A 26,282-nucleotide genomic window follows, 5' to 3' on the forward strand; every position below is an offset into this window, starting at 1 on the left:
CATTTGCCATTTAGCATGGTCTGGAATAATAAAGATATGTATTTATGCATATGTTGAGTGAAAGTACAAACAATGTAAATATATCCTCCTTTATGTAAGAGTTTCATTCCATACAGGCATATTGACACAAAAATTGGAATAGCAAATACCAATATTCTGCACTGTTCACTTAATAATTACATGTATACATAACTATATGTCAATATTAATTGTTCAATGTAAACATGCATCTCCTATTGATAGTTTGAAATGAGCTGTACAAAAATTTAACAAGTTGGAGAGAAAATCCCTTTATTGCCCGTTTTTCAATAGGAAGAGTAGTTTGAAAGTAGCTGAGAAATCAAATTAAAATACCTTAAAAGAAATAAAATACATATGACTGTCAAACCTTCTTATTTCAAACCCAAAGGGACTGGGGAAAAACTTCAAGATATCCAAAGACTTGAGAAATTGGAGGTAAAATACTTTTCTTCACACTTGAATGATGAACAAGAAAGATAACTCTAGTATGTAGACTTTTATATTTTCATATGAAATTTAAGTTATAGTCTCTTCAATTCATTCAATTATTTTCTTCTATCTAATCTTGACCATACATCTGTTGAAAAGTTCCCAGTATAAGGTACATGAATTAATGTTTTCATTACATATCTTCAAATTCTCTCCTTTTTTTCAGGTCTATTTTCAGTCTTTTTATACCCCCTGCTTGAAAAGTGGGAGGGTATACTGTAATCTGTATGTCCGTCTGTCTGTACATCCCTCTAGCTGTACGTCTGTCCGTCTGTCTGTTATGCTTTGGGGTACCCATCTCTTATCTGCAACTCCTCTGAGTTTCACAGAATCGTTATTACATATTGCCATTGTGCACCTCCTATTTTACTTTTTGATCCGACATATATTTTGGGTTTCCCAGCCACAGCAAAACATGGACTTTGTCATTATAACCATATGGGAGGTGGGGGTATCATTTAGTGAGCTCATTGCTCACAGTACCTCTAGTTTTCTTTAAGCAAAATGTATTTCAAAACAATTTTAAAACCCACCCACTTGCAAGTTCTAAAATTTTATAACACTAACCTATTTCTCCGCTGAGCCCCTTTCAATACCTACATCAATCTGATATCTATTAAAACTGTAAATCTTCATTATATCCCTCCCTCAAAGGCTACATTGCCAACCAAACTGGCAACAACAAAATGTTTACTTATAACAAATGATTAAAATTCAATAAAATCTTTAATATCGCCTCACTTTATCAGGCCTTCTGATCAAAATCAAATATCGGTGATGAATTCGTTTTTAACATTCACTGACAACTTTGTTATTTCGCTATTATTAAAGTAAACACAATTTCAAATGAATGTTTTGGAAACTATTTTTGTCCGTGTAAAATATCATTTCAGAAGTGATGGTTTTCTTACAACTTTATGCCTGTATATTTCAATGAGATTTTGTCAGCTTTCATTTGTTAAGCAGTTTACATAAGACTTCATACAATCTGCAAATAAATTGTCTCTTTTGTGTTGGCATGAATTGATCCATTTGTGTATACCCCACACTTCATGACATAAATAGTAAATCAATACAATAGATCATTTGTCAATAATACTTATTCAAAACTGGAACCATTTCACAACATCAAAAGAAATCTATATCATGTATATATATGCCTACAATGATTAAATCTTGTTGCCAGTTCAGAAAGTTCCTTTTTAATTAAGGTACAGATAATAAACTAACAACCCTTTGTATTCTGTAGATCTCGCAATCTTTTTTTTTTGCAATTCCTGACAATATTTTGGAAAGATTATCTCTATTCAAAGAAAAATCAAAATTTCATAAATCAATTTTCCAGTCTTTTAAATACTAGTTTTTCACAATGTAATCCTAAAATGCAGATCCATCAATTCTTAATCAATACGGAAAAATCTTGCCAAAGTGCAAAATAATTCAAATATTTACCCTATCAAAAATCAATTTGAACAAATTGAAAATTGAAAAATCCTAGCCGTGTTTGATTGCTTTACTCTCTAAATATACAAAAAACGAAACTCTGAAAAGATTTAATCAGCTCGCAGTTTTGTTGACTCGTGTGTCATGGCAGTTCTGCCACGTCTAGTATAAATGATTGCTTATTAACGTAGTTACAGTATGCCATTCCATATTTGGCTGTTACTATCTGGTTTGTTTAATGATAACGCGTCCTTAGATTGGGCTACTCTCTCCTTGTTTCTTTTACACAACTTCACATTGCCCTTAAAATTATATAAAGATTGTACATAATGTAATGCTTAAGTTTGCAAATGGCAATTTCATGGACTTGTATTCTTTCTTGATTCTACGTAATATAATACTGAAGTTTGCAAATGGCAACTTCATGGAGAAAACTTTTTTTTTTGAGAGAGAAAGAAATTAGAAGAATTGTGGGAAGGTCTAGCCTCTCATCTTTCATTGATTTGGTCTTTCTCAAAGAAGACATGCTTATTATACCAAGTTGCCACCATCTATAGCCACAAACATACTACTTGAAATATTCCATGATTCTTGGAATTGGTATTTGGGAGAAGTCTGACTACTTATTCGGAAAAAAATTAAATTAATTGCAACACAAACTTTCTGAATTGGTTTTGTAAGTAGGAGTTAATCATGCACACAATTGCCGAGTAGACTTTTTGATTCTGTTGCATTTCTTAAAAGATGCCAGCCTTTACTCAGATTTTATTTCATGGCCCAATCTTTAGCTTCTCTTTACAGACAACTAAATTTCTAAATTATATAAATAATCAGTGGTTAATGCCAGTAGTTCATATCATGTTTATGAACCTCCCACATATCTTTCATCTGAGTAACAAAACTTCAGAAAGAATTCAGCAACCTCTTAGACACCTCTTTACACCTTATACAACTAAAGCCAACTTTGTTTTGCAATAACTTTGACAAATTTTTGACACAAAAATACTCTTTGAAATGCATCTTAACTTCTCAATTAACGTACATTAAACACATCAATGTATGTAGGATAAATGACCGAAATAATTTTAAAAGATCAATTTCAAAAAGACCCTTTTCTCTCACCATGAAAACCTGTGAAAATGTCAAGACATTTTTAAGACATTAAAAGGAAAAATGAATAGAATTTAACGTTTTATAACATTCACATTAATATTAAAAGTAAAGCCTTTAAAAGTAGATTTGAAGATAAATTTGTTGACACTCAACAAGTCAATTTTAAGATCATCTATTTAAAATCCATTTCCCATTATCCCATGTTTCCTGAATAAATAGATAAAAGTTTGATCCTTTCTCTGCGTTTAATCGTCTTACAATGGGCCAATGACTGGAAAATAAAACAAACTACATACCAACAAAATCAAACTTTTTTTTTCTCTCACTGCTTTTCCAGTTTCAACAGCTCTGCTCTCTTTTTGCTCTCTAAATCACTTTGTAATTAATTCACTCAAGATATTTGACAAGTTACTTATAACACCTCTGCAGACTAAAGTCCTTTGAAAACATCCAAAAGGAAACTTTTTTCTGAGCAAATGTATGCTGTATAGAGGATTTATCCATTGATCAGTCTGTTTTCCTTTTAAATGAACCAAGCATGTATCGAAGGTATAGACACATCTAACCATAACCGGGCACCCATGGTCATGTGACTCTCCATTTCACACAATGGTTTCCCTCTCGGATCAATTCACTCTCGTTGTTCCAAAGCATACTTTGTTTCCAAAGGTCTTCTAATTAGCATGCCATTCTCTGGTGTGTGTGCTTTTTTGCCTAACACCGAAACTTTTGTGTTGCGACCCCATTGTTTAAACAGTGGAATAACAATGAAAAAGAAAAGAATGTCTTGTTAGACCTATCTTTTTTTTCAAAGCCTTATTGCCTGGAGATGACAACTTTAAATTCTAATTTTACACAACATTTATTTGGAGAAGTGACTGTCGCTAGCCTTATAGAATTCCGGCACATCGTGTCTATTTACTTTGTACATAAAAGACAATACACACCTGCAAGCCCAGGTATATCAGCTAGAAATGCTGAACAAATATGTTCCAATTTTTCCAACTACAGGACAATAAATATCAACACCAATTCAGACCTTGCAGTTTCAATACTTTTTTCATCCAACAAACTATCAAGTAAAATTATTCTTGTAGAACTGAAAGGAATTTCAAGACTGCAAACAAGGGCAGCTTTATCTACCATCAAACATTGCATGACCCATAAAATGCAAGAGATCTCCTTTGGTCCATTCAGTTCTCTCTATTTAAGTTTGAATCATATGCTGATGACACAAGAAGAAAGTTGAGGGATGTTCTTTACACAATATAAACCCTTCAGGTTGTATGTCATGTCACTTACATCTGAATGTTATTAAAGATATCTTGAAGAGCCATCAGGTTAAGCCAAGAATTATTTCTTGCATCTCTGTAGCACCAATGATTATGAATTAATTGGCCAACAATTTCATGGACAGAGTCAAATGGACACATTTCTTTGCTTTCAATCCCTGATCTTGACCTTGATCAAATGACCAAAGGTCAAGGTCAGGGTATAGCTTCAGGAATAAAGCGCTACCTTTGTGCCAAACACAACCTTATTATGAGACAGATTTTCAGGGGGAAAGGACATATCATGTATACTCTAAATCTGTGTCTTGGCCTTGACATAATTTATAGGTCTATGTTGGTAAAATAGACATGGAGAGACAATATTTGAACAAAGGATTCTATTACAACTGCCTTTCTCACGACTTGCTACAATAACCTTTGCATGATCTACAGCAATAGTCCAACTGGTTTCTATTTCAGCTTTATTCAATGCAATCCAACAAAACACAATGGCATTCTTTTGTAGGTCTGTAAACTTCCAGTAAATGACTACAAAATTGACTTTCCAGACAGACATATTGTGCTATATGTAGGCCAATGAGTTTCATCATTAGAAATGATTCCACTTAATTTCACACATTAACTTGTGTTTGATGGCAGTGCTTAAATTAGCATTTGATTGTCTGCATTTTTAGAAATCAAGAGACAAGGAATTCACATAAAAGAACTATACATGCTGACTTAAATATGAACAGTTTTGGGGTACTTAATTTTTCCACGATAATGCTTTGAATATGATAAAAATTACACTCCCAATTCAACTATATAATTGTCAGTGACTTTATTCTGTCAAAGTCCATTTAAAAATATTTTCTAGACTATGTTAATTGATCAAATGTAAATTTGTAAATCATTTCCATGGTAATTTTTTTAATAGTAATTTTCCACACATCTTATGGACACAGAAACAATTCATCAATTATAAAAATGGATTTTCTTTTTTTATCGAAATCAAGTCTGCACATAGCTATTCTCTCATGTTATTGGTTTATTTGAATTAAATGTGGTATTACTTTATATAATTTTTTTTTGCATAATATGATGGTCCTATAAATATCTTGAGAATTATTGTTGACATGTTGCACTATAAATTGTTAATGCATACTGTCTTTCATTTTCATTCATCAAAAACTGCATATGTTGCCTTTTTTTTTTAAATTATAAATTATGAAAAAATTTATATTACTGTAGAAGTACTTAGTTCCGCGTGGTATAAATTTACGCTATGTCCGCGGACACAAACTTTCCGCGGAAATATGTTTAGCGTACTTAATATAAATATGGCATATAGTGACAGTCTAAGAAATCCGCTTAATTTTCTACCCGCGGATTAAACAGGTTTTTTTCAGTATTTCTACTCACAAAGGTTTTTTACTTTAAATTTTTTTTTTAAATACTCATATGGAAACAAAAAATTTGATATAAACTTTAATTTCATAACTAATCCCATCTAATGTTCAGTTCTGTAATACAATTTTGAGAAGGCATGCATTGACATCCCGGCGCCCCTTTATAAATTGTGCTCCCCTACTTAGAGAAAATTACTCCCCAATGTTAAAAAGAAATCAACTCCGGATTCTTTTGTCAACTTGTAGGCTGCCATTTAATGGCATTTTCTGCATCAAAATGGCATGAAAAATATACAGCAGGCAAACTTTATTAAGTCTCAGTTTAATATATCTCAATACCTTCCCCTCCCACCAACAAATAATATTTAAGCTACAAAGATTAACTTTTTCAAATAAAAGTATCAGTGGGCTAATGCATTTTCTTGACACATCAAAAAAAAGTTGCAAGGGTCAACTTAATTTAACTGTCATTATTAATATCAATACGGCAATCTTTCTCTGGTCAAAATTGGATCCGGAAACTTAGACAACTTTTCCCCCACCCAAGAATTTGTTTTTATATTTTCCATCGGTGGGATCAAATGAAATCTATCATGATTTCATGGAATTTTGAACTTTCTATTAAATGGAGGTCTCCACGGATTTGACATTATCTCTTTCCACAACGTTTGACCCAATGTTGATATTCGGAGCAATGCTGGTTCAATATTAGTTTTAAAAGACAATGTCGGTCAAAAAAATTTCCGTGCTCAACCCATGGAGACAAAGTCTTTCTCAAAACACAAAGATCTACAATGGGTTAGCATGACAAATATTTATACCGACCAAGCAATTAGCACCAACAAAGAGTCAAAATAAAGTTATAAGCCTTTCTTATTATGAGTCCCAACAAATCCATTAATAATTCACAACCTTACAGGCTTTTGGCCGATTACCTATAATGAGATAATTTTTCCTATGAATATATACATACACCTCTCAAGAAAACTGAGTGAAAATTGATTTGAAAACATGCCTTTTCCTAAAGTAGTTCAATTGAAAGGAAATCAATAATATGCATCCCTTGGTTTCAATAAAACTTCAATGTTTGCAAAGTTACAAAGACAAACTTTCTTAAAACTGATTAATGAATATATAAAGAACAAAATACATACAGGAGACAAAAGAAAAAAATAAAAAGCCAACATTTAACATAATCTAAAGTAACTCATTCAAATAAACAATTAAACCATACTGTCAATATGAAACTTGTTATGTAACTTAATTAATTAGATACAAGTAATAGGAGCAGAGACTTATGACATATCAAATGTTCCTTTACCGTAATTATTCCTATAAAGAAATGAAAAAATAAAACATCTGGTGATTCTTTTTTTTAAAAGTTCACAGAAGACAATTAGCACCAACAATTAATTCCCCAGAAATATTTATGGCAATAGCAATCTAACCATGAATGAAAATAAGACAGACATAAAATTATCATGGTCCGCCATAGTCCTCAAAGATAATCCATCAAGAGTTATCCTTCTTGGACACAACACTAAGAGAACTGGTAACTGACATAATCATATTCAAAGTCCTCCAAATAACTAAACTGCAAATTATTCTACCTCGTATAAGGGTGAAAAATTTTATTCACACACATGTTGCATTTTGTTCACTGAATCCATTTAATAATATATGACTGTACTTATTTTGTTGTACAATTAAATTTGAAATCTTATGTTTAAATGAACAAATTTCATCTGTTTATAATACTCATAGAACACAAATGAAGAATTTACAAGGAAAATGAAAAATGCAAAAAAAAAAAAAAAAAAAAAAAATTGATTCAATATATAGATATGTTGTAATGTCAGTGGATAAAACATTTTACTTGTTTGCACAAAGGAAGACAACTCTTGTAACACACCAAGAATGTAATAAAAAAATTTTTTAAGTGAAAATAAGTACATTATACTTACCTTTTTAAACCAACCTTAAAATGCCAGAGGCACACCTGTCCTTCAAAGCTCTATCCACTTACCTTTGTATCTTTGAAATTAAACTTAAATCAGGCATCAAAACAAAGTTACATAAATACAATTACTACAAGTACTGAGACTTACTGTGAGCCGAGGTAAACAGGGGTTCTTCAGGGATGTCAGTAAACCACTTAAACCTGGGGGTAGGAAACAGGGGGCCCCACTCCCCGGGCCAGAAGGGACCATGCTGGTCTCTCACCACACCAAATCTGTCTTTATATGCACCATTTTCATTACAGTCAAATTTAGAACCATCCGGAAAATGTCCCGAATCCAAAGCGGCAAGAAAGCCATCTTTGGTATAGAACTGTCTGTGAATTTGTTTTAAGGAAGGATATTTTTCTAAACTGTTCCTGTCTTTGATTCCTTCAGAAAAAGTCTGTAGACCAAACACTCCAGGGAATTCGTCCTGATTAGACTTGGAGAGTTTGTCCTTGAAGATGACGTCGATGGTGGAGGTGGGGGCGGGAGTCAGGGTGTAGTTCATCCTCATCAGATGTTGCATCTGCTTCTTGGCCTGTAGAGCTCGCCACTTCCGGGCCTTCAGATACGCATGGTTCTTGTCGTTGAGTTCGAAGAGAAGATGGGAGTTGAGTTTTTCGAGATTGCTGCGAGCAGTTTGTTGTTGTTGTTGATTGGACAGACGCTGACGCTCCGCTCGTTCCAGTGGAGGTGTCTCTAATGCTTCTCGCACACGAGCATTGAGCTCATCTTCCATGCGCTTCCGAATTTCCTCCTTCCATACTGTTTCATCTCCTCCTAAAAATGTCAAAAACAAAAAGTCAGTTTATGAGACTTATTAATCAAGGTGTAAAATTCAGAATCAATATCTAACCAGGGAAATATCCAAATTAATCAAACACTTCATTTTCTGAAATTATTGATGAAACTTAATTTATGACCTTTATACTTATGTACATGACCAAGTGATCTAACTGTATGCTGAAGTTTTCATCTGCACATAATATAATCAATTTATATAAAGCATTCACTACATCACTGCATGAACATGACTGCTCTAAGTAGAAACACAATGTTATAAGGTGTCTTCACAGGACCAATCCTTCAACTGCCCATTAGCATGTTTTGAACCATTTTACATTTTTCCATTTATACGAAATTACAGGCATTGTTAAGAAATTGATTTGCATTCTGTTAGGAGATTTGCAATGATGCAGCATTTCTAGATGCAGCATCCATTTTACATTTTTTCTTTCACCCAGATGTGTTTGTGAGACACAGTAGCACCTGGCGGCAACATTAGAAGTTCTAAAAAGCAATTTTTAGCAAATTTTTCAAGGTCACACAATCATTGTTCTTGGTGTCATTTGAAAGCACTTTATCGAGAGAGAGAGAGAGAGAGAGAGAGAGAGAGAGAGAGAGAGAAATATTAAGTCTCTATCATCTATGGTTCAAAAGTTATGGCGAAAATTCGAAAAAAGCTATATTTAGCACATAGGTCACAATCAAGGTCACAAGGTCATTGATCTTGGTGTCAATTGAAGGTGCCTAATTAGTGGAGTATGCATACCAAATATGAAGTCTCTATCTCTCACGGTTTTAAAGTTATGGCGAAAGTTCGAAAAAGCTATTTTTAGCATAAAGGTCACAGTCAAGGTCACTAACCTTGGTATCAGTTGAAAGTGCCTAATTAGTGGAGTATGCATACCAAATATGAAGTCTCTATCTCTCACCGTTCAGAAGTTATGGCGAAAGTTCCAAAAAGCTATTTTTAGCATAAAGGTCACAGTCATGGTCACAAGGTCATTGACCTTGGTGTCAGTTGAAAGTGCCTAATTAGTGGAGTATGCATACCAAATATGAAGTCTCTATCTCTCACAGTTCAGAAGTTATGGCGAAAGTTCAAAAAAGCTATTTTTAGCATAAAGGTCACAATCAGGTCATAAGGTCATTGACCTTGGTGTCAGTTGAAAGTGTTTTTGTATTGGAGTATCCATACCAAATATGAAGTCTCTAAGTCTCACAGTTCAAAAGTTATTGCGAAGGTTAAAGTTGACAACAGACAAACAAACAGACAGACATACAGCTAAACAGACAGACAGGACAAAAACAATATGCAACGTCATAAAAAATTTGGGTGCATAAAAACTGTCTTGGAGTTAACAGCAGTTCTCTGTTTCTCCTGAATGTTATGTACAATTTGTTTTCACGTCAAGGAATGTTTCAAAAAGTCGGGCTCAAGTGATCAATTAATTTAAACAACAGACCGCCAAAATTTAACCTTGGCCTCCGTGTTGCAACGTCTGCTCTGTCTAAATAAAATAAACAAATTATTGCTGTATCAACCAAAAGATGCAGATACACGTATTTCATATGCGGTAGGTCAGTCATATTTTTTTTAACATGTGTGTCACCGTGATGATGAAAATAAATACTCTAGGACTGAGCTACCAGGCTACGTACGTTTCAGCCAATATGCCCATGATTCAAATCTTTCAATCAGCTCATAGAATTTTATTATGGTTAACCACAATTAAGGATATACGATCCTCAGCCAGGAAGGATAACTCTTTAATTTATAATTTAATTCAAAAAGTATTAAAATAAGGCTTGAAATTGAAATTTTTTCATGCAACAATTTTCATTTTATTGTGATTCAATGCTCTTTAAAGTTTTAACAAACGTTATTTAAAAAGTTGACATTTGTACCTCATAAAATGAAGTAGAACTTGCATATTTAAAAAAAAATCAAATTTCTTTTAATTTAGCCTTAGTTACCAATGTTTATATGCATTATTTGAAATTAGAAGTGATTTACAGTGTTTTCTTTGAAAGGAAACACTTCATACACTATGCATTATGAAACAATGGAATTTATATAGAAAGTAAAGTCCAAATAATTGAAAATTCATGCAATTTTCTTTAAAAGCCTGGATACCTATAATTTTTATTCCTAAAATGTATTTATTGATCAATTATCAATTAAACAATATGCAGTAGGTAGTTCAAATCGCATTTCCTGAAAAATTATTCGAGATTTACTAATTTTCCCTATATAATATGATTAAATTTGAAGATGAATTTTAAAGAAACACCGTGGGTAAATACATTTTAATTTGAGAATTTAGAGACATCTTTGTGAGCATTTTCAATTACTCAATGCCTGATTTTCAGAACCTGAGGATCGGATAACCTTAAAGGTGTTAATTTTGGGGAGCCATGGGGTGTAATCTCTAGCAATGATTTACCATACATTTTTTTTTTGGGTAGTGTCTGTGCAAAGGAGATTTTGAAAAAGAATAAGTGCTTATTCAACAAGTAATAGCTTGGTCCATGGATGGTTATGTTTAAGGTATATATATTCTTTTCATTTCTTTTTTTATTGCTTGTTTAATTAAAAACAGTCAACTATGATTGTCATTATTATAAATAATATTTTAAACAAATTGATATTAAATTGAAGAACCCAAAATTGTGTTTATAAAAAGATTTTAAAAGGAATATAAAGCAATGAATTTAAATTTTATTAATATTGCACCATTATAATTTAAGTACTTTTTTTTAATTGATAGGATTTTTCCACCGCAAGTGCTGCTGCAAGAAATTAAACATGCAGAGACCTTACAAATTACAAAGAAGTCTGAAGAAAATTTTTATTGGACAGATGGGTGTAAAGCACAGACCTGAGATCAGACCTGCCAAGTGACCCGCATTCGGTGGGTTACACCCGCAAAATTGACCTCTCACCCCCCACTCATAATGACCCGCGGTGTGTCATTGTTTTCACCCGCAAAATCGATCATCCCAATTTTTTGACCTAATATTAATTAAGCATGTTTGTCAACAAAAAAATTCTGAAAATTCATCCTAAAATTTCCGATTTGTGTTTTATAAATCAGGATATGAACATCTTGTTTATTCAATGCACACAGATTAGTATCTTTGTTTGCCGAGGTGTTAAAAAACTGTTAATTAGCCACAGGAAATCACTTCACGCTTGATCGCAGACTGACACAGCTGTACAGTGTACCGGTAATATGCCTGGAGCATTTAGGGGATTATACGTAACCATTTGAAGGGGTATATGCATGGTGAGCCACATAGATTTAAAGGTTAATTAAATATCATTTTATTAAAAACAGAAATTAATTAATTAAATACAATGATATGATAAACATAAAAATCTTTTTTTAAGAAACGAAAGTAAAAAACGAAACTACAAAGCATAACTGATATAGCTGATTTTATCAGCTCTCATATATTGAAATTATTGTTAAGTGTAGTGGTTAAAAGAAAATGATATTAAGATAAAGCAAAAGAGTCTAAAAATGAAGTATATTGAATTTCTCTCCCCCCCCCCCCCCCCCCAAAAATGTAGTATTATACGTTGTGTTTCTTTGTTAAATGGCTATGACAAGCCTGAAGGAAATACCCACTTGTCAGTCACATCATGACTCTAACGATTTTAAGTTTTTGTTTGGGGGTGTTAGGTATCTTTCATTATTTATTTTGTAGTATTTGATATATAATTTATTTTTTGTGTGTTTTAAAATTAATAATAGAAAATTAGATGGCACATATTTCTTACCACCACCCCCTGCAGCAGCAATTTTTCAATATTAATCTTTCAATGTAATGTCAAATTACAATTTTCTGATTGTGTAATATGTTGAAAATTAATCATTGTAGAATCTAACAAATGTTTCCCTGAAACTTTTTAAATTTTTAAAACTTTGCAAAAATTCTATTGAACTAAAAGTATCTGAATCTTACTATTTAAAAGTGTTCTTATACAAGCAATTTTAGGTAACCTGTCCTAAGTAAAAATTAAGTCTGCAATAAAATATAACATATATATACATGCATGTGTTTGACTGCTTGCATTGATGCCTAAGAATTAGGAAGCATTTTGTTACTCCAGTTAACCAAGAAAATGTCGCCGCGCGTATATAACATTTCAATTCTGAAATTCATATCAATCCAGCATCAATTTTTTTCTGTGACATATAAATTGAATTGTGAGAAATATGAATCAGGGATTTGGCAAATGTGATCCAGATTGATAAAAAATGTCTAAATTTTTTTCTTGTTTTGTAAATATTCAATGCTATGTCAATTGTTATTTTTTCCCCAATACCTAATAGTGTTGAACATTTCACTCCCACTTTTGCTTAAATAGAATGAATAAATTTCCATTTATTTAATATGAATATTAAAAAATGCCACATTTTTTCCATGATGAACTTGTGGCTTAAATAAGAGTTGCATATTTGGTCAGAGACCAGAAGAGCTTATGCGAACGTAAGGTGTACATCGTCCGTCCGTCTGACTTTCCGCTAACTGTAAACAATTTTTTGAACGCTACTCCTCCTACAGTTTTGGTTGATTTTAATATAACTTGGCACACAAGTAGACTACACTAAGATACATAAAATAGTGCATCGGTTTTTGATTTCGATGAACGATGTTGCCATGGTTACTAAAAATAGAATTTTCTTTGAAATTCCTTTAAAATGCTACTCCTCCTACAGTTTTGGTCTGATTTTAATATTACTTGGCACACAAGTAGACTACACTAAGATACATAAAATAGTGCATCGGTTTTTGATTTTGATGAATGATGTTGCCATGGTTACTAAAAATAGAATTTTCTGAGAAATTCCTTTGAAATGCTACTCCTCCTACAGTTTTGGTCTGATTTCAATATAACTTGGCACACAAGTAGACTACACTTAGATACATAAAATAGTGCATCGGTTTTTGATTTCGATGAACGGTGTTGCCATTGTTACTAAAAATAGAAATTTCTGAGAAATCCCTTTAAAATGCTACTCCTTCTATAGTTTTGATCTGATTTCAATATAACTTGGCAGACAAGTAGACTACACTAAGATACATAAAATAGTGCATCGGTTTTTGATTTCAATGAACAGTGTTGCCATTGTTACTAAAAATAGAATTTTCTGTGAAATTCCTTTACAACATTAGGCTTAAAAAAAATTTTTGTTTGTTTCCTGTAACATTCCAAAAAAGATAAGGGTCGGTAGGTCGGAAATATTTCTTTTTTTTTTTTTTTTTTGCTTATGAAGGTTTACAACTACAGGTGTCATATTTACAGTGGACACCCAACATGGCATCCAAAATTACCTAGCGGCAGAAAACAAACTTCAGAAAGTTGTTGGGGGAAATTGTTATTATAATAATGATTACTCTTAATAACTAAGGTAAATGTAAACTAGGTTGACATATTTTATATCTCGAGTAAAGCTACAAGCTAATTTTTTTTTTTAATAAATACTGCTAATTGATCAAACGAAGTTTTGATGAAAAAAAAATTGGTTTTTGAATGGGTCGGTCGGGTTACAGGAAACAAACTTATTTTTTTTTTAGGCCTTACTCCTACAGTTTTGGTCTGATAGCAATGGCTAAGTCTTTTCTCATCCTTTGTTATAAATACAAACCAGTAGAGCTACAGTGTGGAGGAAAAGATGGTATATATGCTCCTATTTGTTTTGAAGGTGAATACATTGGCATGAACATAATGTGTAATTTTGTTCATTCATTTATATGTTTTTTTCTCATAATGATATAATAAATTGTATATAATTTTGCACATTGTTTGGTTTTGTAAATATTTATGTATGTAAAAATTGATGTTTTTTAGCCATTTTTAACATGTGAATAATTATTTTAGCATGATTTTAGTTGTGATTTTATTGGTTGCATAAATTCATATTTTGTATATATGGAAATGCGGAAATCTGGAGAGTTACGGAAAAAGAGTCCAAATACCCCACATTTTCTCCATATTCTGAATACGGAGAAAATTGGAAATTCCCTTTTCCGAACATGGCGATTAAGCAAAATTAAAACATAGTGTGTTAACTAACTTGCATTTTGAATAAGGAAAAAATGTGGAGATCTGAGGTGCGGGAATGTAATAAAGTGTCTTCACAGGACCAATCCTTCAACTGGCCATTAGCATGTTTTGAACCATTTTACATTTTTCCATTTATACGAAATTACAGGCATTGTTAAAAAATTGATTTGCACTCTGTAAGGATAATGAATTAAAGTGATTTGCAATGATGCAGCATTTCTAGATGCAGCATCCATTTTACATTTTTTTTCTTTCACAGTTTTACTTCTCAGAAGCTACAAAAAATGAATTCATTAAATTCTTCCAAGAATTTAATCCAGCTGCAAAGCTGAGAGAGAGTACATCAGGAGCAAAGAGAGCACTGCATCAGTATCCTATGAAATACTGCATCATATAATCTGTGGCTCTTTTGCATAAAAAACAGTCAAATTTGACTCACTGCAGTCAAAGATGACTTACCCCCCCTCCAATAAAAAATAAAAATAAAAAACATTGAATGGCGGAAAAACAGTATGGAGTATAATGAACTCTAAATTTTAGCTTGTAAAAGTTAATTTTGCAAACATACCAATTTTAAAATGTAATAACTTTTTACAAAACTGCATGCAGAACATTCAATTTGATCTTACCTCATTTGGAAACCAAGGATCAATATTTGTTCCATTATAGTTTTATTGACATAACAAAACAGAACTGCATAAAATACAAACAAAAATCAAAATCATACAATTTCAGCAATTACTGAAAATTTTGCCATAAGGTCATTTGTACATTACCATAAGACCTTGATCTACAACTGTCTGCAGCAAAGGCCACTGAGAAATAAACTGAGTTTATATATTGTCCAGTACACATTATTTGTTGTCTGCATTGCAATTTTATTCTTTTTTTAGAGAAGGGGGGGGGTGAAGGGGGGGGGGGAACAAGCTTTACCAATTTAATGCATTAATCCATCTACTGATAAAAGAAACTTCTGTAAGTGGAGATTTTGTCACAGACAGTGAATGATTTACAGGGGAACCTGGTACTAATTCTACAGATTTAATAATGTTTTCTGTATTGTTCGCATGAAGCCTAATGATGAACACACTTTTCAGAGCAACTTATACAAATGACAATTAGAACATTACATACCGATTATCAATATATCATCCACAAAATATATACTCACTTTGCAAAACTTTTTTTTATTCTCACATTCTGATAAAAAAATTATTTGATTTATAGCTTTCAACACTCAAATACATATTAGGAGCACATTCAATGAACTTCAACACATGTAAATTAACACTTTTTAACCAGAGCATCAGTGTTATTCAATACAGCATTAAACTCTCTCCGAATTCAATATTGACTTTTCAATAGTGCTGTTGAATAAAATGAAACCAGACACTTGTATTTGTTCAACGACAAATAATATTTTTCCATTTATCCAAAGTTAAAAGTTTAAAAATTGAATAACACACTTACGTCTCAAATAAAGCTCTTACAATGGATAAAAAAAACAGTCAACACAAAATATCCAAATCTGATGAAAAATATTTTTGCCCGTACACACTTTTCACTGAAAGCAGAAATTTGTTTGCATTTGGTGATTTCACCTTTAACAATGGCCAATACCTTAACCTCTAATGGCACCTAATCTTATCAACCTACCCAAAGATTAAGTGTGTAATGATTTCAACACATTAATGCCATAATCACTTTAATTCCAATTTTCTGCACCTTGGCCAATCTTGCAATAAACATTTGCAGTAATTGCATTTTAATTATATTCCCTACCTCTCAAATCACAAGGTATGCCTCTGATTTTGAACTTCATGCTGCGTTTTTAACGAACATACGATTCTAACATGCAGATTATGGTGGGGTATATCATTATGTAATATTTTAAGTCTGTTACGTTATAATCCTAATAAAAAGAGCCTTAGAAACCAGAATTGAGAATATGGAGATCAAAAACTAAGGCATGTGCCTTAATTAACATTTACCCAGTTACCTTTGTACTTATATAAGGGAATAAAACTTCTCTTTCAAATGTGGTACCTTTGAAAACTTTTCAATGCCATAAAAAAAAGCCCAGCCTTGTGTGTATGTGCCTTATATGTATACATGTACATGAGTAACCAGTCTGAGAAATTCAGTGAATTAAGTGAAAGTTCCACGCAACATTTAAGTAAGCCTCAGGGAGAAAATGCCTCATTCCAATAGTCAGAGCAGAGCAAAAGGCACATGGGCCACAATGCTCACCTGAGGCACTTTTGCAATGCTGCATCAGCAAATTTTTCCCTATGTACAGTCAAACATGGTTATTTCAAACTAAATGGAACCAAGGAAAAAACACATAGTCAAGATATCTGAGGATTCTTAAGAAATTCAGGGTAAAAGGGGTCAGGACTTCCCAAACACTTTCATGGTATTCGAGATATCACTGTACAAGATACGAAGTTCAGTTGTATTTGTAAGTGTATAAACTCTTTCTGCCCCTGTGGTTCCTAGAAGGGTTTTTTAAAGAAATCATTGCATTTTAACAAAGTCTTAATTATCTCCCCTTGAAAGGAGGGAGTGAACCTTCATTTGAAGAGACTTGAATCTCCTTTATTGAAAAATGCTTTGTGGCAAATTTTCTTGAAACTGACTTGCCCATTGGTTCTTCAGAAGAAGTAAAAAGTTTACTGATGAACAGACAGATGGACATATGTTGGACAAATTGGAATCAGACTACCTCAGCTGAAACAGTCAGACAAACTGAAATTGCTCTACATTATAATTTTATAAAATTTACTTTAGTTAGAAGACAGGCCCTGAGGGCCAATATTAAAATTTAATACGTACATGTGAAATTCATAGAGAGATAGTATGTAAACTTGGTCTATAAAATGGACACTAGCTGGCATATATATATAGGTCCCGAGGATACAAGTAATTTATAAGAATGATTAAATCAAAATCTCCGCATTCCAATGTCCTCTGTCTCTTGTTCAATATGACAAGATAACTGACAAATGGATTATAAACCTCCATTGATATTGATAAACTAGGTAAATATTTCCATAGATCTTTTAACAGAGATTTTTTCCCTTCAAAATATGGACCACATGAAACAAGATGTTTCAGATCTGCTAAGTAAATATTGTAAATCCACAGGGAAAAAACAATCATGGTAACTAGCAGTTACCATATTCAGGGTACTCAGTAACTTAAAAAGGTAAACTTTTTCATCTCATTTAGTCTTCAACTTGATAAAACGTAAATCTATGAATTGTCCTAAAAATTCTAAATTCAACCAGAGTTGAATTTGAGATTAAAGACAGATAGCTGATAGATAGGCAAAAACACCAATAAGGTACATGCTTCTGAACTTCCATAATAAGGGAGCTTCTAAAATGTAAATAATAAACTTCTGGGATTCTTTGGGGACCCTATTTTACCTAAAAAAAAAACTTTGTACACATGAACTTTGGTATCTCATCAAAAATATCTGGAATACATGCAGTGGATAAGTCCAAGTGATCTGGAAAGTCCTAAGAACATTTTCTTTTCTTACTCCCTCGGATATCTCAAATTTTTGGTTCCACTGAGTTTGATAGAAAGAGGTTTGACTGTACTTCAAACAAAAAACCATGCACTTGATTAAATGAATCTGGAGTCTGTGGTACTAAATATAACATGTATTAGTGTTTTGAAAATCAATTCCTTGAATATTTACAAACAAACAGATGCAATCAAGGACATTAATATGATGAATACTTAATGAATTTGCTTCCACACCTAAATTTAATTGGTTTTATATTATTTGCTAAATTCAGATAACCTTTAAATTGGATTTTATTTTGTGTACTAAGCACTTAAAAGGATTTTACCAAAGGTGTCAAAATATCAGATGCTATTATAGGGTCAATAACCAGTTAACTAAATTCAAACCACTGGGTGTTAATTGAAGATTAATACTTGTCCACTCTTGATCTCCGCATCCCGGGTCTGTTAAAACCTTGAGAATTTAAGGTGACATTTGAAAGAATATTTTGGCTGCCAAAATAAGAATCCGCCCATTTCTGCATTATATCCAAGAAAAATACTCACTGGAGAACTTTAGAGGGGGATAATCCAGTTCCCCTTATCTGTGACAAAAAGTATACATATTTAGGTTAAGAAATCAATTTTTGCTGTTAGATATCATATGACCTTATATTCCCCTCCCCCTCTTTTCAGGCATTCTGGATTCATCAATGAAATTCCCTATAATATATTAAGTGCTTGCTAATATGTAAAAAACTCCATCAGTACATGTATCTATCTTTCACTTAGGAAAAAGGGATATATGGTACAGAAATCAAATCTGGTTTTAAGGAGTATTTCCCTACATCAGTGCATATTCCCTTACGAGTTTCTAAACTTCAGGATGAAAATCATTAATTCAAGCCTTTTCTTACCTTTGAGCAAATATGTATCCTCAAACAGTAAAACTGACAAAATCCATTTATTGGAAAGTTGCTTAATATGATATAAAAGATTTGCAATGTTTTTACTATTTAAATATACCTTATTATTCATTCACATAGGCCTCAAATCAATGTATGTGCAATATCCCTTTTTTCAGCTCAATAAAGTTTCATTTTCATCTTAACAATATGATTACCCATTGATACAATGGAATAAGTATTCTCCTATATCAACCTATTTAAAATATCAGATAAAAACCCCTGACTCACCACTGTAAGTCCACAGACAATGACACTGTTCTAGTTATATACAGTCTTAAAGTACAGCTCAGTCTCCAAGATATCTACCAAATATCACCATAATAGTCGCACACTTCATCAGTTTCTATTATTCCAGTTCTCAATGACTTAATAGCTGCAAGATTTCAGTGGCCAAAAAAACCTAGCTTCCAGCGTTATAGACACTGATAAGTAATTGGTACAGTCTCTCAATAATGGCCAGCCAAAAACGTTACAATGAAGGCATATAAAAACTTGTTGTCAAATCATGTGTGCTTGGAGTTAAAGACATTTAAAAATGTCTTACATTAAAAGTGGATTATCTTTATCCCCCAACGCTGTCAACAGATTTGATTGGAGTTCAATGGGCAAAGAGAGATAACTCTGGAATACACATGTAGATGCCTATCTCCCTTTTGTTAAAATTTCCAAAGAAGTTGTGTGCTAATTATTAATTGATCATTCCAAAAATGTATTCATGAATGGGTCTGATATTTTCAGCATTACTTAGTAATTTTCACATAAATTTTACACTATGACAAAAAAAATATTGAAGTCAACAAAATATACTATACGCAATCAATTATTTTCAGCTGATCCAATAATGACAGCAATTTTAGATAATCTGTTTCTGGCAAATTATTCAATTTATTGACTCCACCCATTAGTAAATTACTCCATACAATAAAAATTTAAAAGACCTGATTCAATTTCTCAGAGATAATTACGACACTGAATAATGGAATAAAGCGCAATGCAATGAACATTGCTTCAATGAAAAGAAATTTTGAAAGAAGTCCTTGGATGTACCTTAAAACATATGGTGGGCATATAAGTTTAGCAATAGCATATAAAATCAAAATGCTTTTCTGCTTAGCCTATGCAAATAAAAAAAATTTAAATACAATTAAGCCTTATACACAGGGTCCCAATTTGAACAAACATTGGTAATCAAAGATTATAAAGCTAACCTCAACGAATCTTATCTATTTGTTAGGCATATATCACATCCAGAGATGTACCATCCATGCAAGTTTGGTCCAGGTAGTGCTTAGTTACTTGAAAATGGACCTAAACTGGGAGGCTGATGCTATTCTTGAGGAGTTTCAATACATCTTTCCTATAAAATGCCTTTGATGACCCTACCCTGAAAAACCATGATCTCGATAGTTTACAATCTACACTACCTCAGTAAGCTTTCACAGTTTATGTCATATACCCCGGTAACAAGATAGGGTTATCTCTCTTTGCTTTGTCATTCCTCCTCATTGAAACTCAAAGCTCTTTACTCGCCCACGTAGCCCAGTGGTTAGAGCGTCTGCTCTAGAGTCGCGAAGTAAGGAGCTGATCCCTACATCGCGGTTTCAAATCCCACTGTGGGACGTGGAGACCAGTCCTTTGAATGAGACTGTATAAACCAAGGTCCTGTCGCAGTAGGTGCTGGCATGAAAAAGATCCCTCACTGCTCAATGGCCCTGAGTGCCGAGTATAGGTCTAAATTTGTAACTATCCACAGGCAAGTGGTGGCATCTCCATATGAGTGAAAAATTCTCTAGAGGGACGTTAAACAACATACAATCAATCAATCAAGGCTCTTGTAAAGGGTCATTCCTCTTTAAATCAATGAAACAAACTAAAAGAACTTTCTAAACTCATTTCTTCTTAAATCAATCGAACTAGCAATGATTATTCTCTTTTATCTCTCAAGTTATTATTATTTTATTAAACTCCCTTAAAAGTAATGTTTCACATAATTAAATTTCATCTAATCATTAACTCACAGTCTTCGCGAAAAAAAAAATCGCCACGGGACATTCGGACAGACAGTTCACAATTTCACAGGACCAAACAAATTAATGATAATAACGATGTTACTTCTTAGCATTGAATCAATAAACAGATAACACATTAAAAGATTTACAGAAATGTTTCTTTTTCTTCCCTGATACTATCCTATCAAAATATTTTAGAGATATTGTGGGGGAAGTAGGTTTTAAAACAATCACAATCAACAAAACGTTTTTAATAATGTGTTTTGGTATTAGTTAAAGGGTCTTTATGATGAAATAGGAAATACATAATTTAAAACCCAACCAAAACAAACCTCAGACAAACGAACCGAAATTACTAGTTAGTGCATCGGACCAATAAGATTTTCACCTGTTTTTTCCAATGGACCGGTGCTTTTGATATAGACTGGACTCTTTGTTAGATCTATGTGGAAAACAGAGGTGAGCCAATAGCATAACTTATTAGACTCTCTCAAGTTTAGATTTCTAAAGCTGACAAAACACTATTTAAGGTAGCTCAGTCTGTAGACGCTCACGTTGTGATTGGGAGGTCATGAGTTCAAATCTTGGCCGCGACTGATCTAGGTCGATAACAAATGGGTAGCAACTGTTCCTTCCCTATCTGCTCAGCACTTTGAAGTGAAGTTAAAAACCGAGGTCCCGTGTCGCGGCAGGCATTGGCACAATCAAGATCCCTCACTGCTCAATGGCCCCGAGTGCAGAGTAAAGGTCAAAATTTGAAGCCCTTCACCGGTATATGGAGACGTCTCTATATGAGTGAAAAATTCTCGAATTAAGGAATAATTGTCAGATTTTTCGATTTCATGAAGATGATCAATCGATTGGCTTGCGTGATAATTTGCATAAACGCCAAAGGCGTTTATGCATAAAATTATCACACAAGCCAATCAATTGATCATCTTCATGAAATCGAAAAATCTGACAATTATTCCTTATATTTGCATGCTCTTGATTCTGTGGATCCATGTGCTACAAGCCCCTCTTCTGTCTAGCTATTTGTCCCGCCCTGCATGTGATTTTTTTTTTTAACTTCGCCTATTGATGAACCAGTACATTCATGTAGAAATAAAGTACATTAACTATTTGTAATTTTATCTCGGACAAAGACTATCAACTAAAGCTGACAAAAATTTTGAACATAATACTAGCAACTTAATATAGAATAATTTTAGTTGTAGGTGTGGGGGGGGGGGTAAGACAGAACAGAGCAATATATATTACTGTGCTCCTTCGTGTTGACAGAGAACCAATTCTATTTTTTAAGAAAAGGTTATTTGCCAATATGTTTATGATTAATACCAGTTTTTCTTCAACTCTTTTTTAATTAACTACTTAAGTTTCAATGGATACTTGGTCTGTCTATTGACAATTTGAAAAGTTTAAGGAACTTGAGCTGGGACAAAAATGGTAACTCACGGAAATTATGGAACCTAGCTCTATTTGCCAGTCAGATATGTTGAATCATAAATGGAAACAAGGTAATAAATAATCAGTAAATCATCACAAAAGTGGCATGTACAGTGTATTAATTTAAGTGTGAGCATATTTTTCCAGAAATTGAGAACATACAAGAGTTATCTCTCTTTGAACTAAGAAATGCTAAGAAAGAATGGATTTGAATACACACAATTTTCCTGATTTTTTTTCTTTTTTGTCAACTTTCAAACCTCTTTCATAATCAGACATTTAAACAAAATAAAAAGCAAAACAAAAAGCAAAACTTAATCATATGAAAAGAATTAAATTGTTTTCAGTTCTCTTAATTTATGAAAATTCATGTACATGACTAGCTGCAAAACTCAACTGTAGCGTTATAGCTTTATATTTTAGTCTTTGGCCATAATGGTACAGATCCCATAACAAAAATAATGTGCATGCAATGGGCATCTTATGGCACAAGATTTTCTGTGCACGGTTGGTGAGAATTTCTCCACTTTCCAGCATTGGTCTATCAACTATCTTTCACTCCCTAATTCGAAATAAATTTTTAAACCAAAGTGTGTATATGTTATCCTCCTCCTAACCCTTTAAAGTTTTCTAAAAAGAATGTATAAACTAGCTAGAATTGAATTTTCTGCCATCTGAAAAATCAAAACAAGTGAATTTATTGGTCTGTAGAGACAAGTATGAAGGGTTAGGAGGTAAATAAAATTAGAGAATTTGCTAAAATTTTCAAGTGATAAGTAACTGATTGACCACTGCTGGAGAACGGAGAAATTCTCACAAACTGTGCGCTGTAAACTGCACATTATTTGCATTACAGGATCTCTAGCTTTATATGGTCAATGAGTAAACTATAAAACCATAACCCTACAGTTCTGCATCTAGTACATGGCATGTATGTGCATATTTTTGTCTTCCAACTTAAGGTGTTGTACAATCTGATGGTCAGAAAGAGTCTGAGTTACCTTTGAGGTTTTTGCTCTTCTCCTCAGAGAGTCGGGCGACTTCATCAGGTATCCCCTCGAAGGACAGACTACTGCAGCTGGAGGAGCGGCTACTGAGGGGGGACCCAGCCAGCGGGGCAGAGGACACCTGACGGGTCTTCATGTCGACAGCCCCAACACCTGCAATTAACAAAGGTATAGCTAATTGGTTAAAAATACAGCTCCTACACATGTAATTAACAAAGGTATTTTCAATTTTAATTCTGGGTCTCCTACATTATTGTATGAATTTATTATTTTTTTTCTCATAGCAATTGTTGTCAATTTTTTTTTTTACAACTCATCACTGCTAAGAGAAAAAAGTTGTCCCTGAGACAACCTTTGATGGTTTCATTGGAACTCATTAACCAATGTTGGAAACAAATCAGTAAAAACTAGATATCATTGAGATGGTGGCCATCTCAAAGGGCCCCGCTTTTAAGAATGAACATGAAAATGTAAGGTAGTTTAAAAGGGTTTATTTTGAAGAGGAACATTTGTGTAATACAGTAAAAGTCATTTAGTACGACTTCACAGATATTGCGAATTTACAGATATATATCGAAGTTATCTTGTATCCCCAGTTATATAAATTTACTGGAATTAAAGGGAAAAAATTATGCACCAAACAAAGATTTTAAACAGAGAGGCTAATTCTGACCATGACCTGGAAACTTCGACTAAGGTCACTGCACATCCATTGACCAGTGTAACTCTGTGAGTGAAGTAATGGCCAGATTGGGCCAAGGAGAGAGAAGATATGCTCCGGACAAGGATTTTTCATAAAATTCTGCTATGACCTTGACCTTTGACCTAGAAACATGGTTCAAGGTCACTGCACACCGGTTACCCAAAGGCACTCTGTGGGTGAAGTATGAGCCAGATTGGGCCAAGGAGAGAGAAGATATGCTCCGAAAAAGGATTTTTCATATAATTCTATGACCTTGACCTTTGACCTAGAAACATGGTTCAAGGTCACTGCACACCGGTTACCCAAAGGTACTTTGTGGGTGAAGTATGAGCCAGATTGGGCCAAGGAGAGTGAAGATATGCTCCGGACAAGAGATCTCGGATGGACGGACGGACGGACAGACTGATCACTATAGGGCGCCTGCCAAGCGGGGCCCTAATAAATTCTTGTAAAAATTTATAAAAACTTGCTTCCTACATCCTAAAACATATAAGTCACAAAGAAAATGATTTCATGAAAGAATATCACAAAGTTACTATTGTGTTGTCTATTGCAAAATACGGGTTCAAACAATTTCATCTGTCAGATGTCTAATAGAATCACCTAAGATAAAAAAAATTCAAATTGTATAAACTAGTTAACATAACCCATTTCTTTTTTTGCACTAAACATATCTGAAAAACTTCAATAGCGAATGAACATCAATGACTCGTGGGTAAATTCTGAATGTTATCAATTCTCTTCTTTAATCCTCAGGCCGTGCCCTCTTTAGCACTTTTGTAAATCCTTGACATAAAAGATTCCCAAAAAAGTATTTATTTTGTGTTTGGAATTCTTGATTAAGGTCAAACACCTCAGAATAACTTAACCGGTAAAATAAAACCAAAATTAAATTGACTTTTCCCACCTCTCTAAACTTAAAGCAAATTCAAAGTGCACCTAAAAAGCTACTCCATGAATGTGAAATATGTTTGTGTTGAAAAAGGAGTTTACCACTGAGTAGAATGGTCATTATTTACATAAACTTATTGCTATACAAATGAAGGTGTAATACACTAAAGGTAAAAGTACAGAGGAGTTATAAATGAGCAAATATATAGGGGAGGAGCAAATTATACCATACAATGAATACCAAACATCTTAGACAAGGAAGAAAAAAGATGAGCAAACTACTTTGAAGAAATATATCAAATTAAATTGTTTGGCTGCTCTGAAGTCTGAAGGCTTGGTAACTTGTCCAAGCCCATACACAATACAAAAGGCCTCAAAAGTCACCTAGGTATAATACAACACTGAGCAGAAAAGATGTTGAAATTATTTAGAGTCCACACTACATGTACGTAACACACAAAACTGTCTTTTAAGAGCCACAAATTTTAAAATGTTGGAAGAGGTACCATTGCTCATCATAATAATGCACTTAGTTTATTTTAAAAAATTCAGAAGAAGAAAAGCTTTTATAAAATTTGCACTAAATAATCAACATAGTCCACCCTATCACAGACCCCAGACCAAGGGATCCAAGAATTTAAAATTTTCACAATATTTCAGGAAGATACTGTGACAGATAGATGGTCGGAACAGGACAACAGTATACCCAGACTTTCTTTAGAAAATGTGGGCATATATAATGACTATCTAATTAGAATTAGATGTTAGATCCACTGGCATACTGGCTACACTAACATCTAACAACATCCCATAGAGGGGCACGTCAGAGGTCAAATTCTATCAAACAATCAAATTGTCGCCTGCAAAATCATGGCATATTTGTTGAAGCGAATAAGTCTAGAGTAGAGCTGTTCCAAATTTGAACTCTGATATGACCCTCTATGGGATGTTGTTAGATGTCAGTGTAGCCAGTATGCAAAAGGATCCAACGTCTAATTTTAACTAGATTGATAGTATCATGGATCTGCTCATAAGACTCAAGATCTAAACCTTGTGAGAATGACCTAAGCTTTGGGTCACAGAATGCACCTTGACCTTGACCTTTTACAAGAACAGTTAGAAGGGTCACAA

At 33.2% G+C, this 26,282-nt stretch overlaps 1 protein-coding gene across 2 annotated transcripts in view; it reads right to left on the minus strand.

Annotated features, from left to right (window-relative positions):
- The window catches only part of LOC134230763 (cytosolic carboxypeptidase 2-like), a 74,732-nt gene that overhangs the window by 32,251 nt on the left and 16,199 nt on the right, over positions 1 to 26,282 (minus strand). Inside the window, exons 3-4 of one of the 2 annotated variants that reach the window (XM_062712603.1) lie at positions 23,552 to 23,710; positions 7,855 to 8,529 (exon numbers count right to left, since the gene is read on the minus strand). In XM_062712603.1, the coding sequence (XP_062568587.1) occupies positions 7,855 to 8,529; positions 23,552 to 23,693 (817 nt within the window). In that variant the 5' untranslated portion in view covers positions 23,694 to 23,710. Of the gene's footprint in view, positions 1 to 7,854; positions 8,530 to 19,323; positions 19,486 to 23,551; positions 23,711 to 26,282 lie in introns of those variants that run through there. The other variant, XM_062712602.1, reaches the window with a different exon arrangement.

This window comes from Saccostrea cucullata, unplaced genomic scaffold (assembly GCF_032062105.1).
Source record: "Saccostrea cucullata isolate Sc308-1 unplaced genomic scaffold, CSIRO_AGI_Scuc_v1 ctg136, whole genome shotgun sequence".
Classification (NCBI taxonomy): Eukaryota; Metazoa; Mollusca; class Bivalvia; order Ostreida; family Ostreidae; genus Saccostrea; species Saccostrea cuccullata.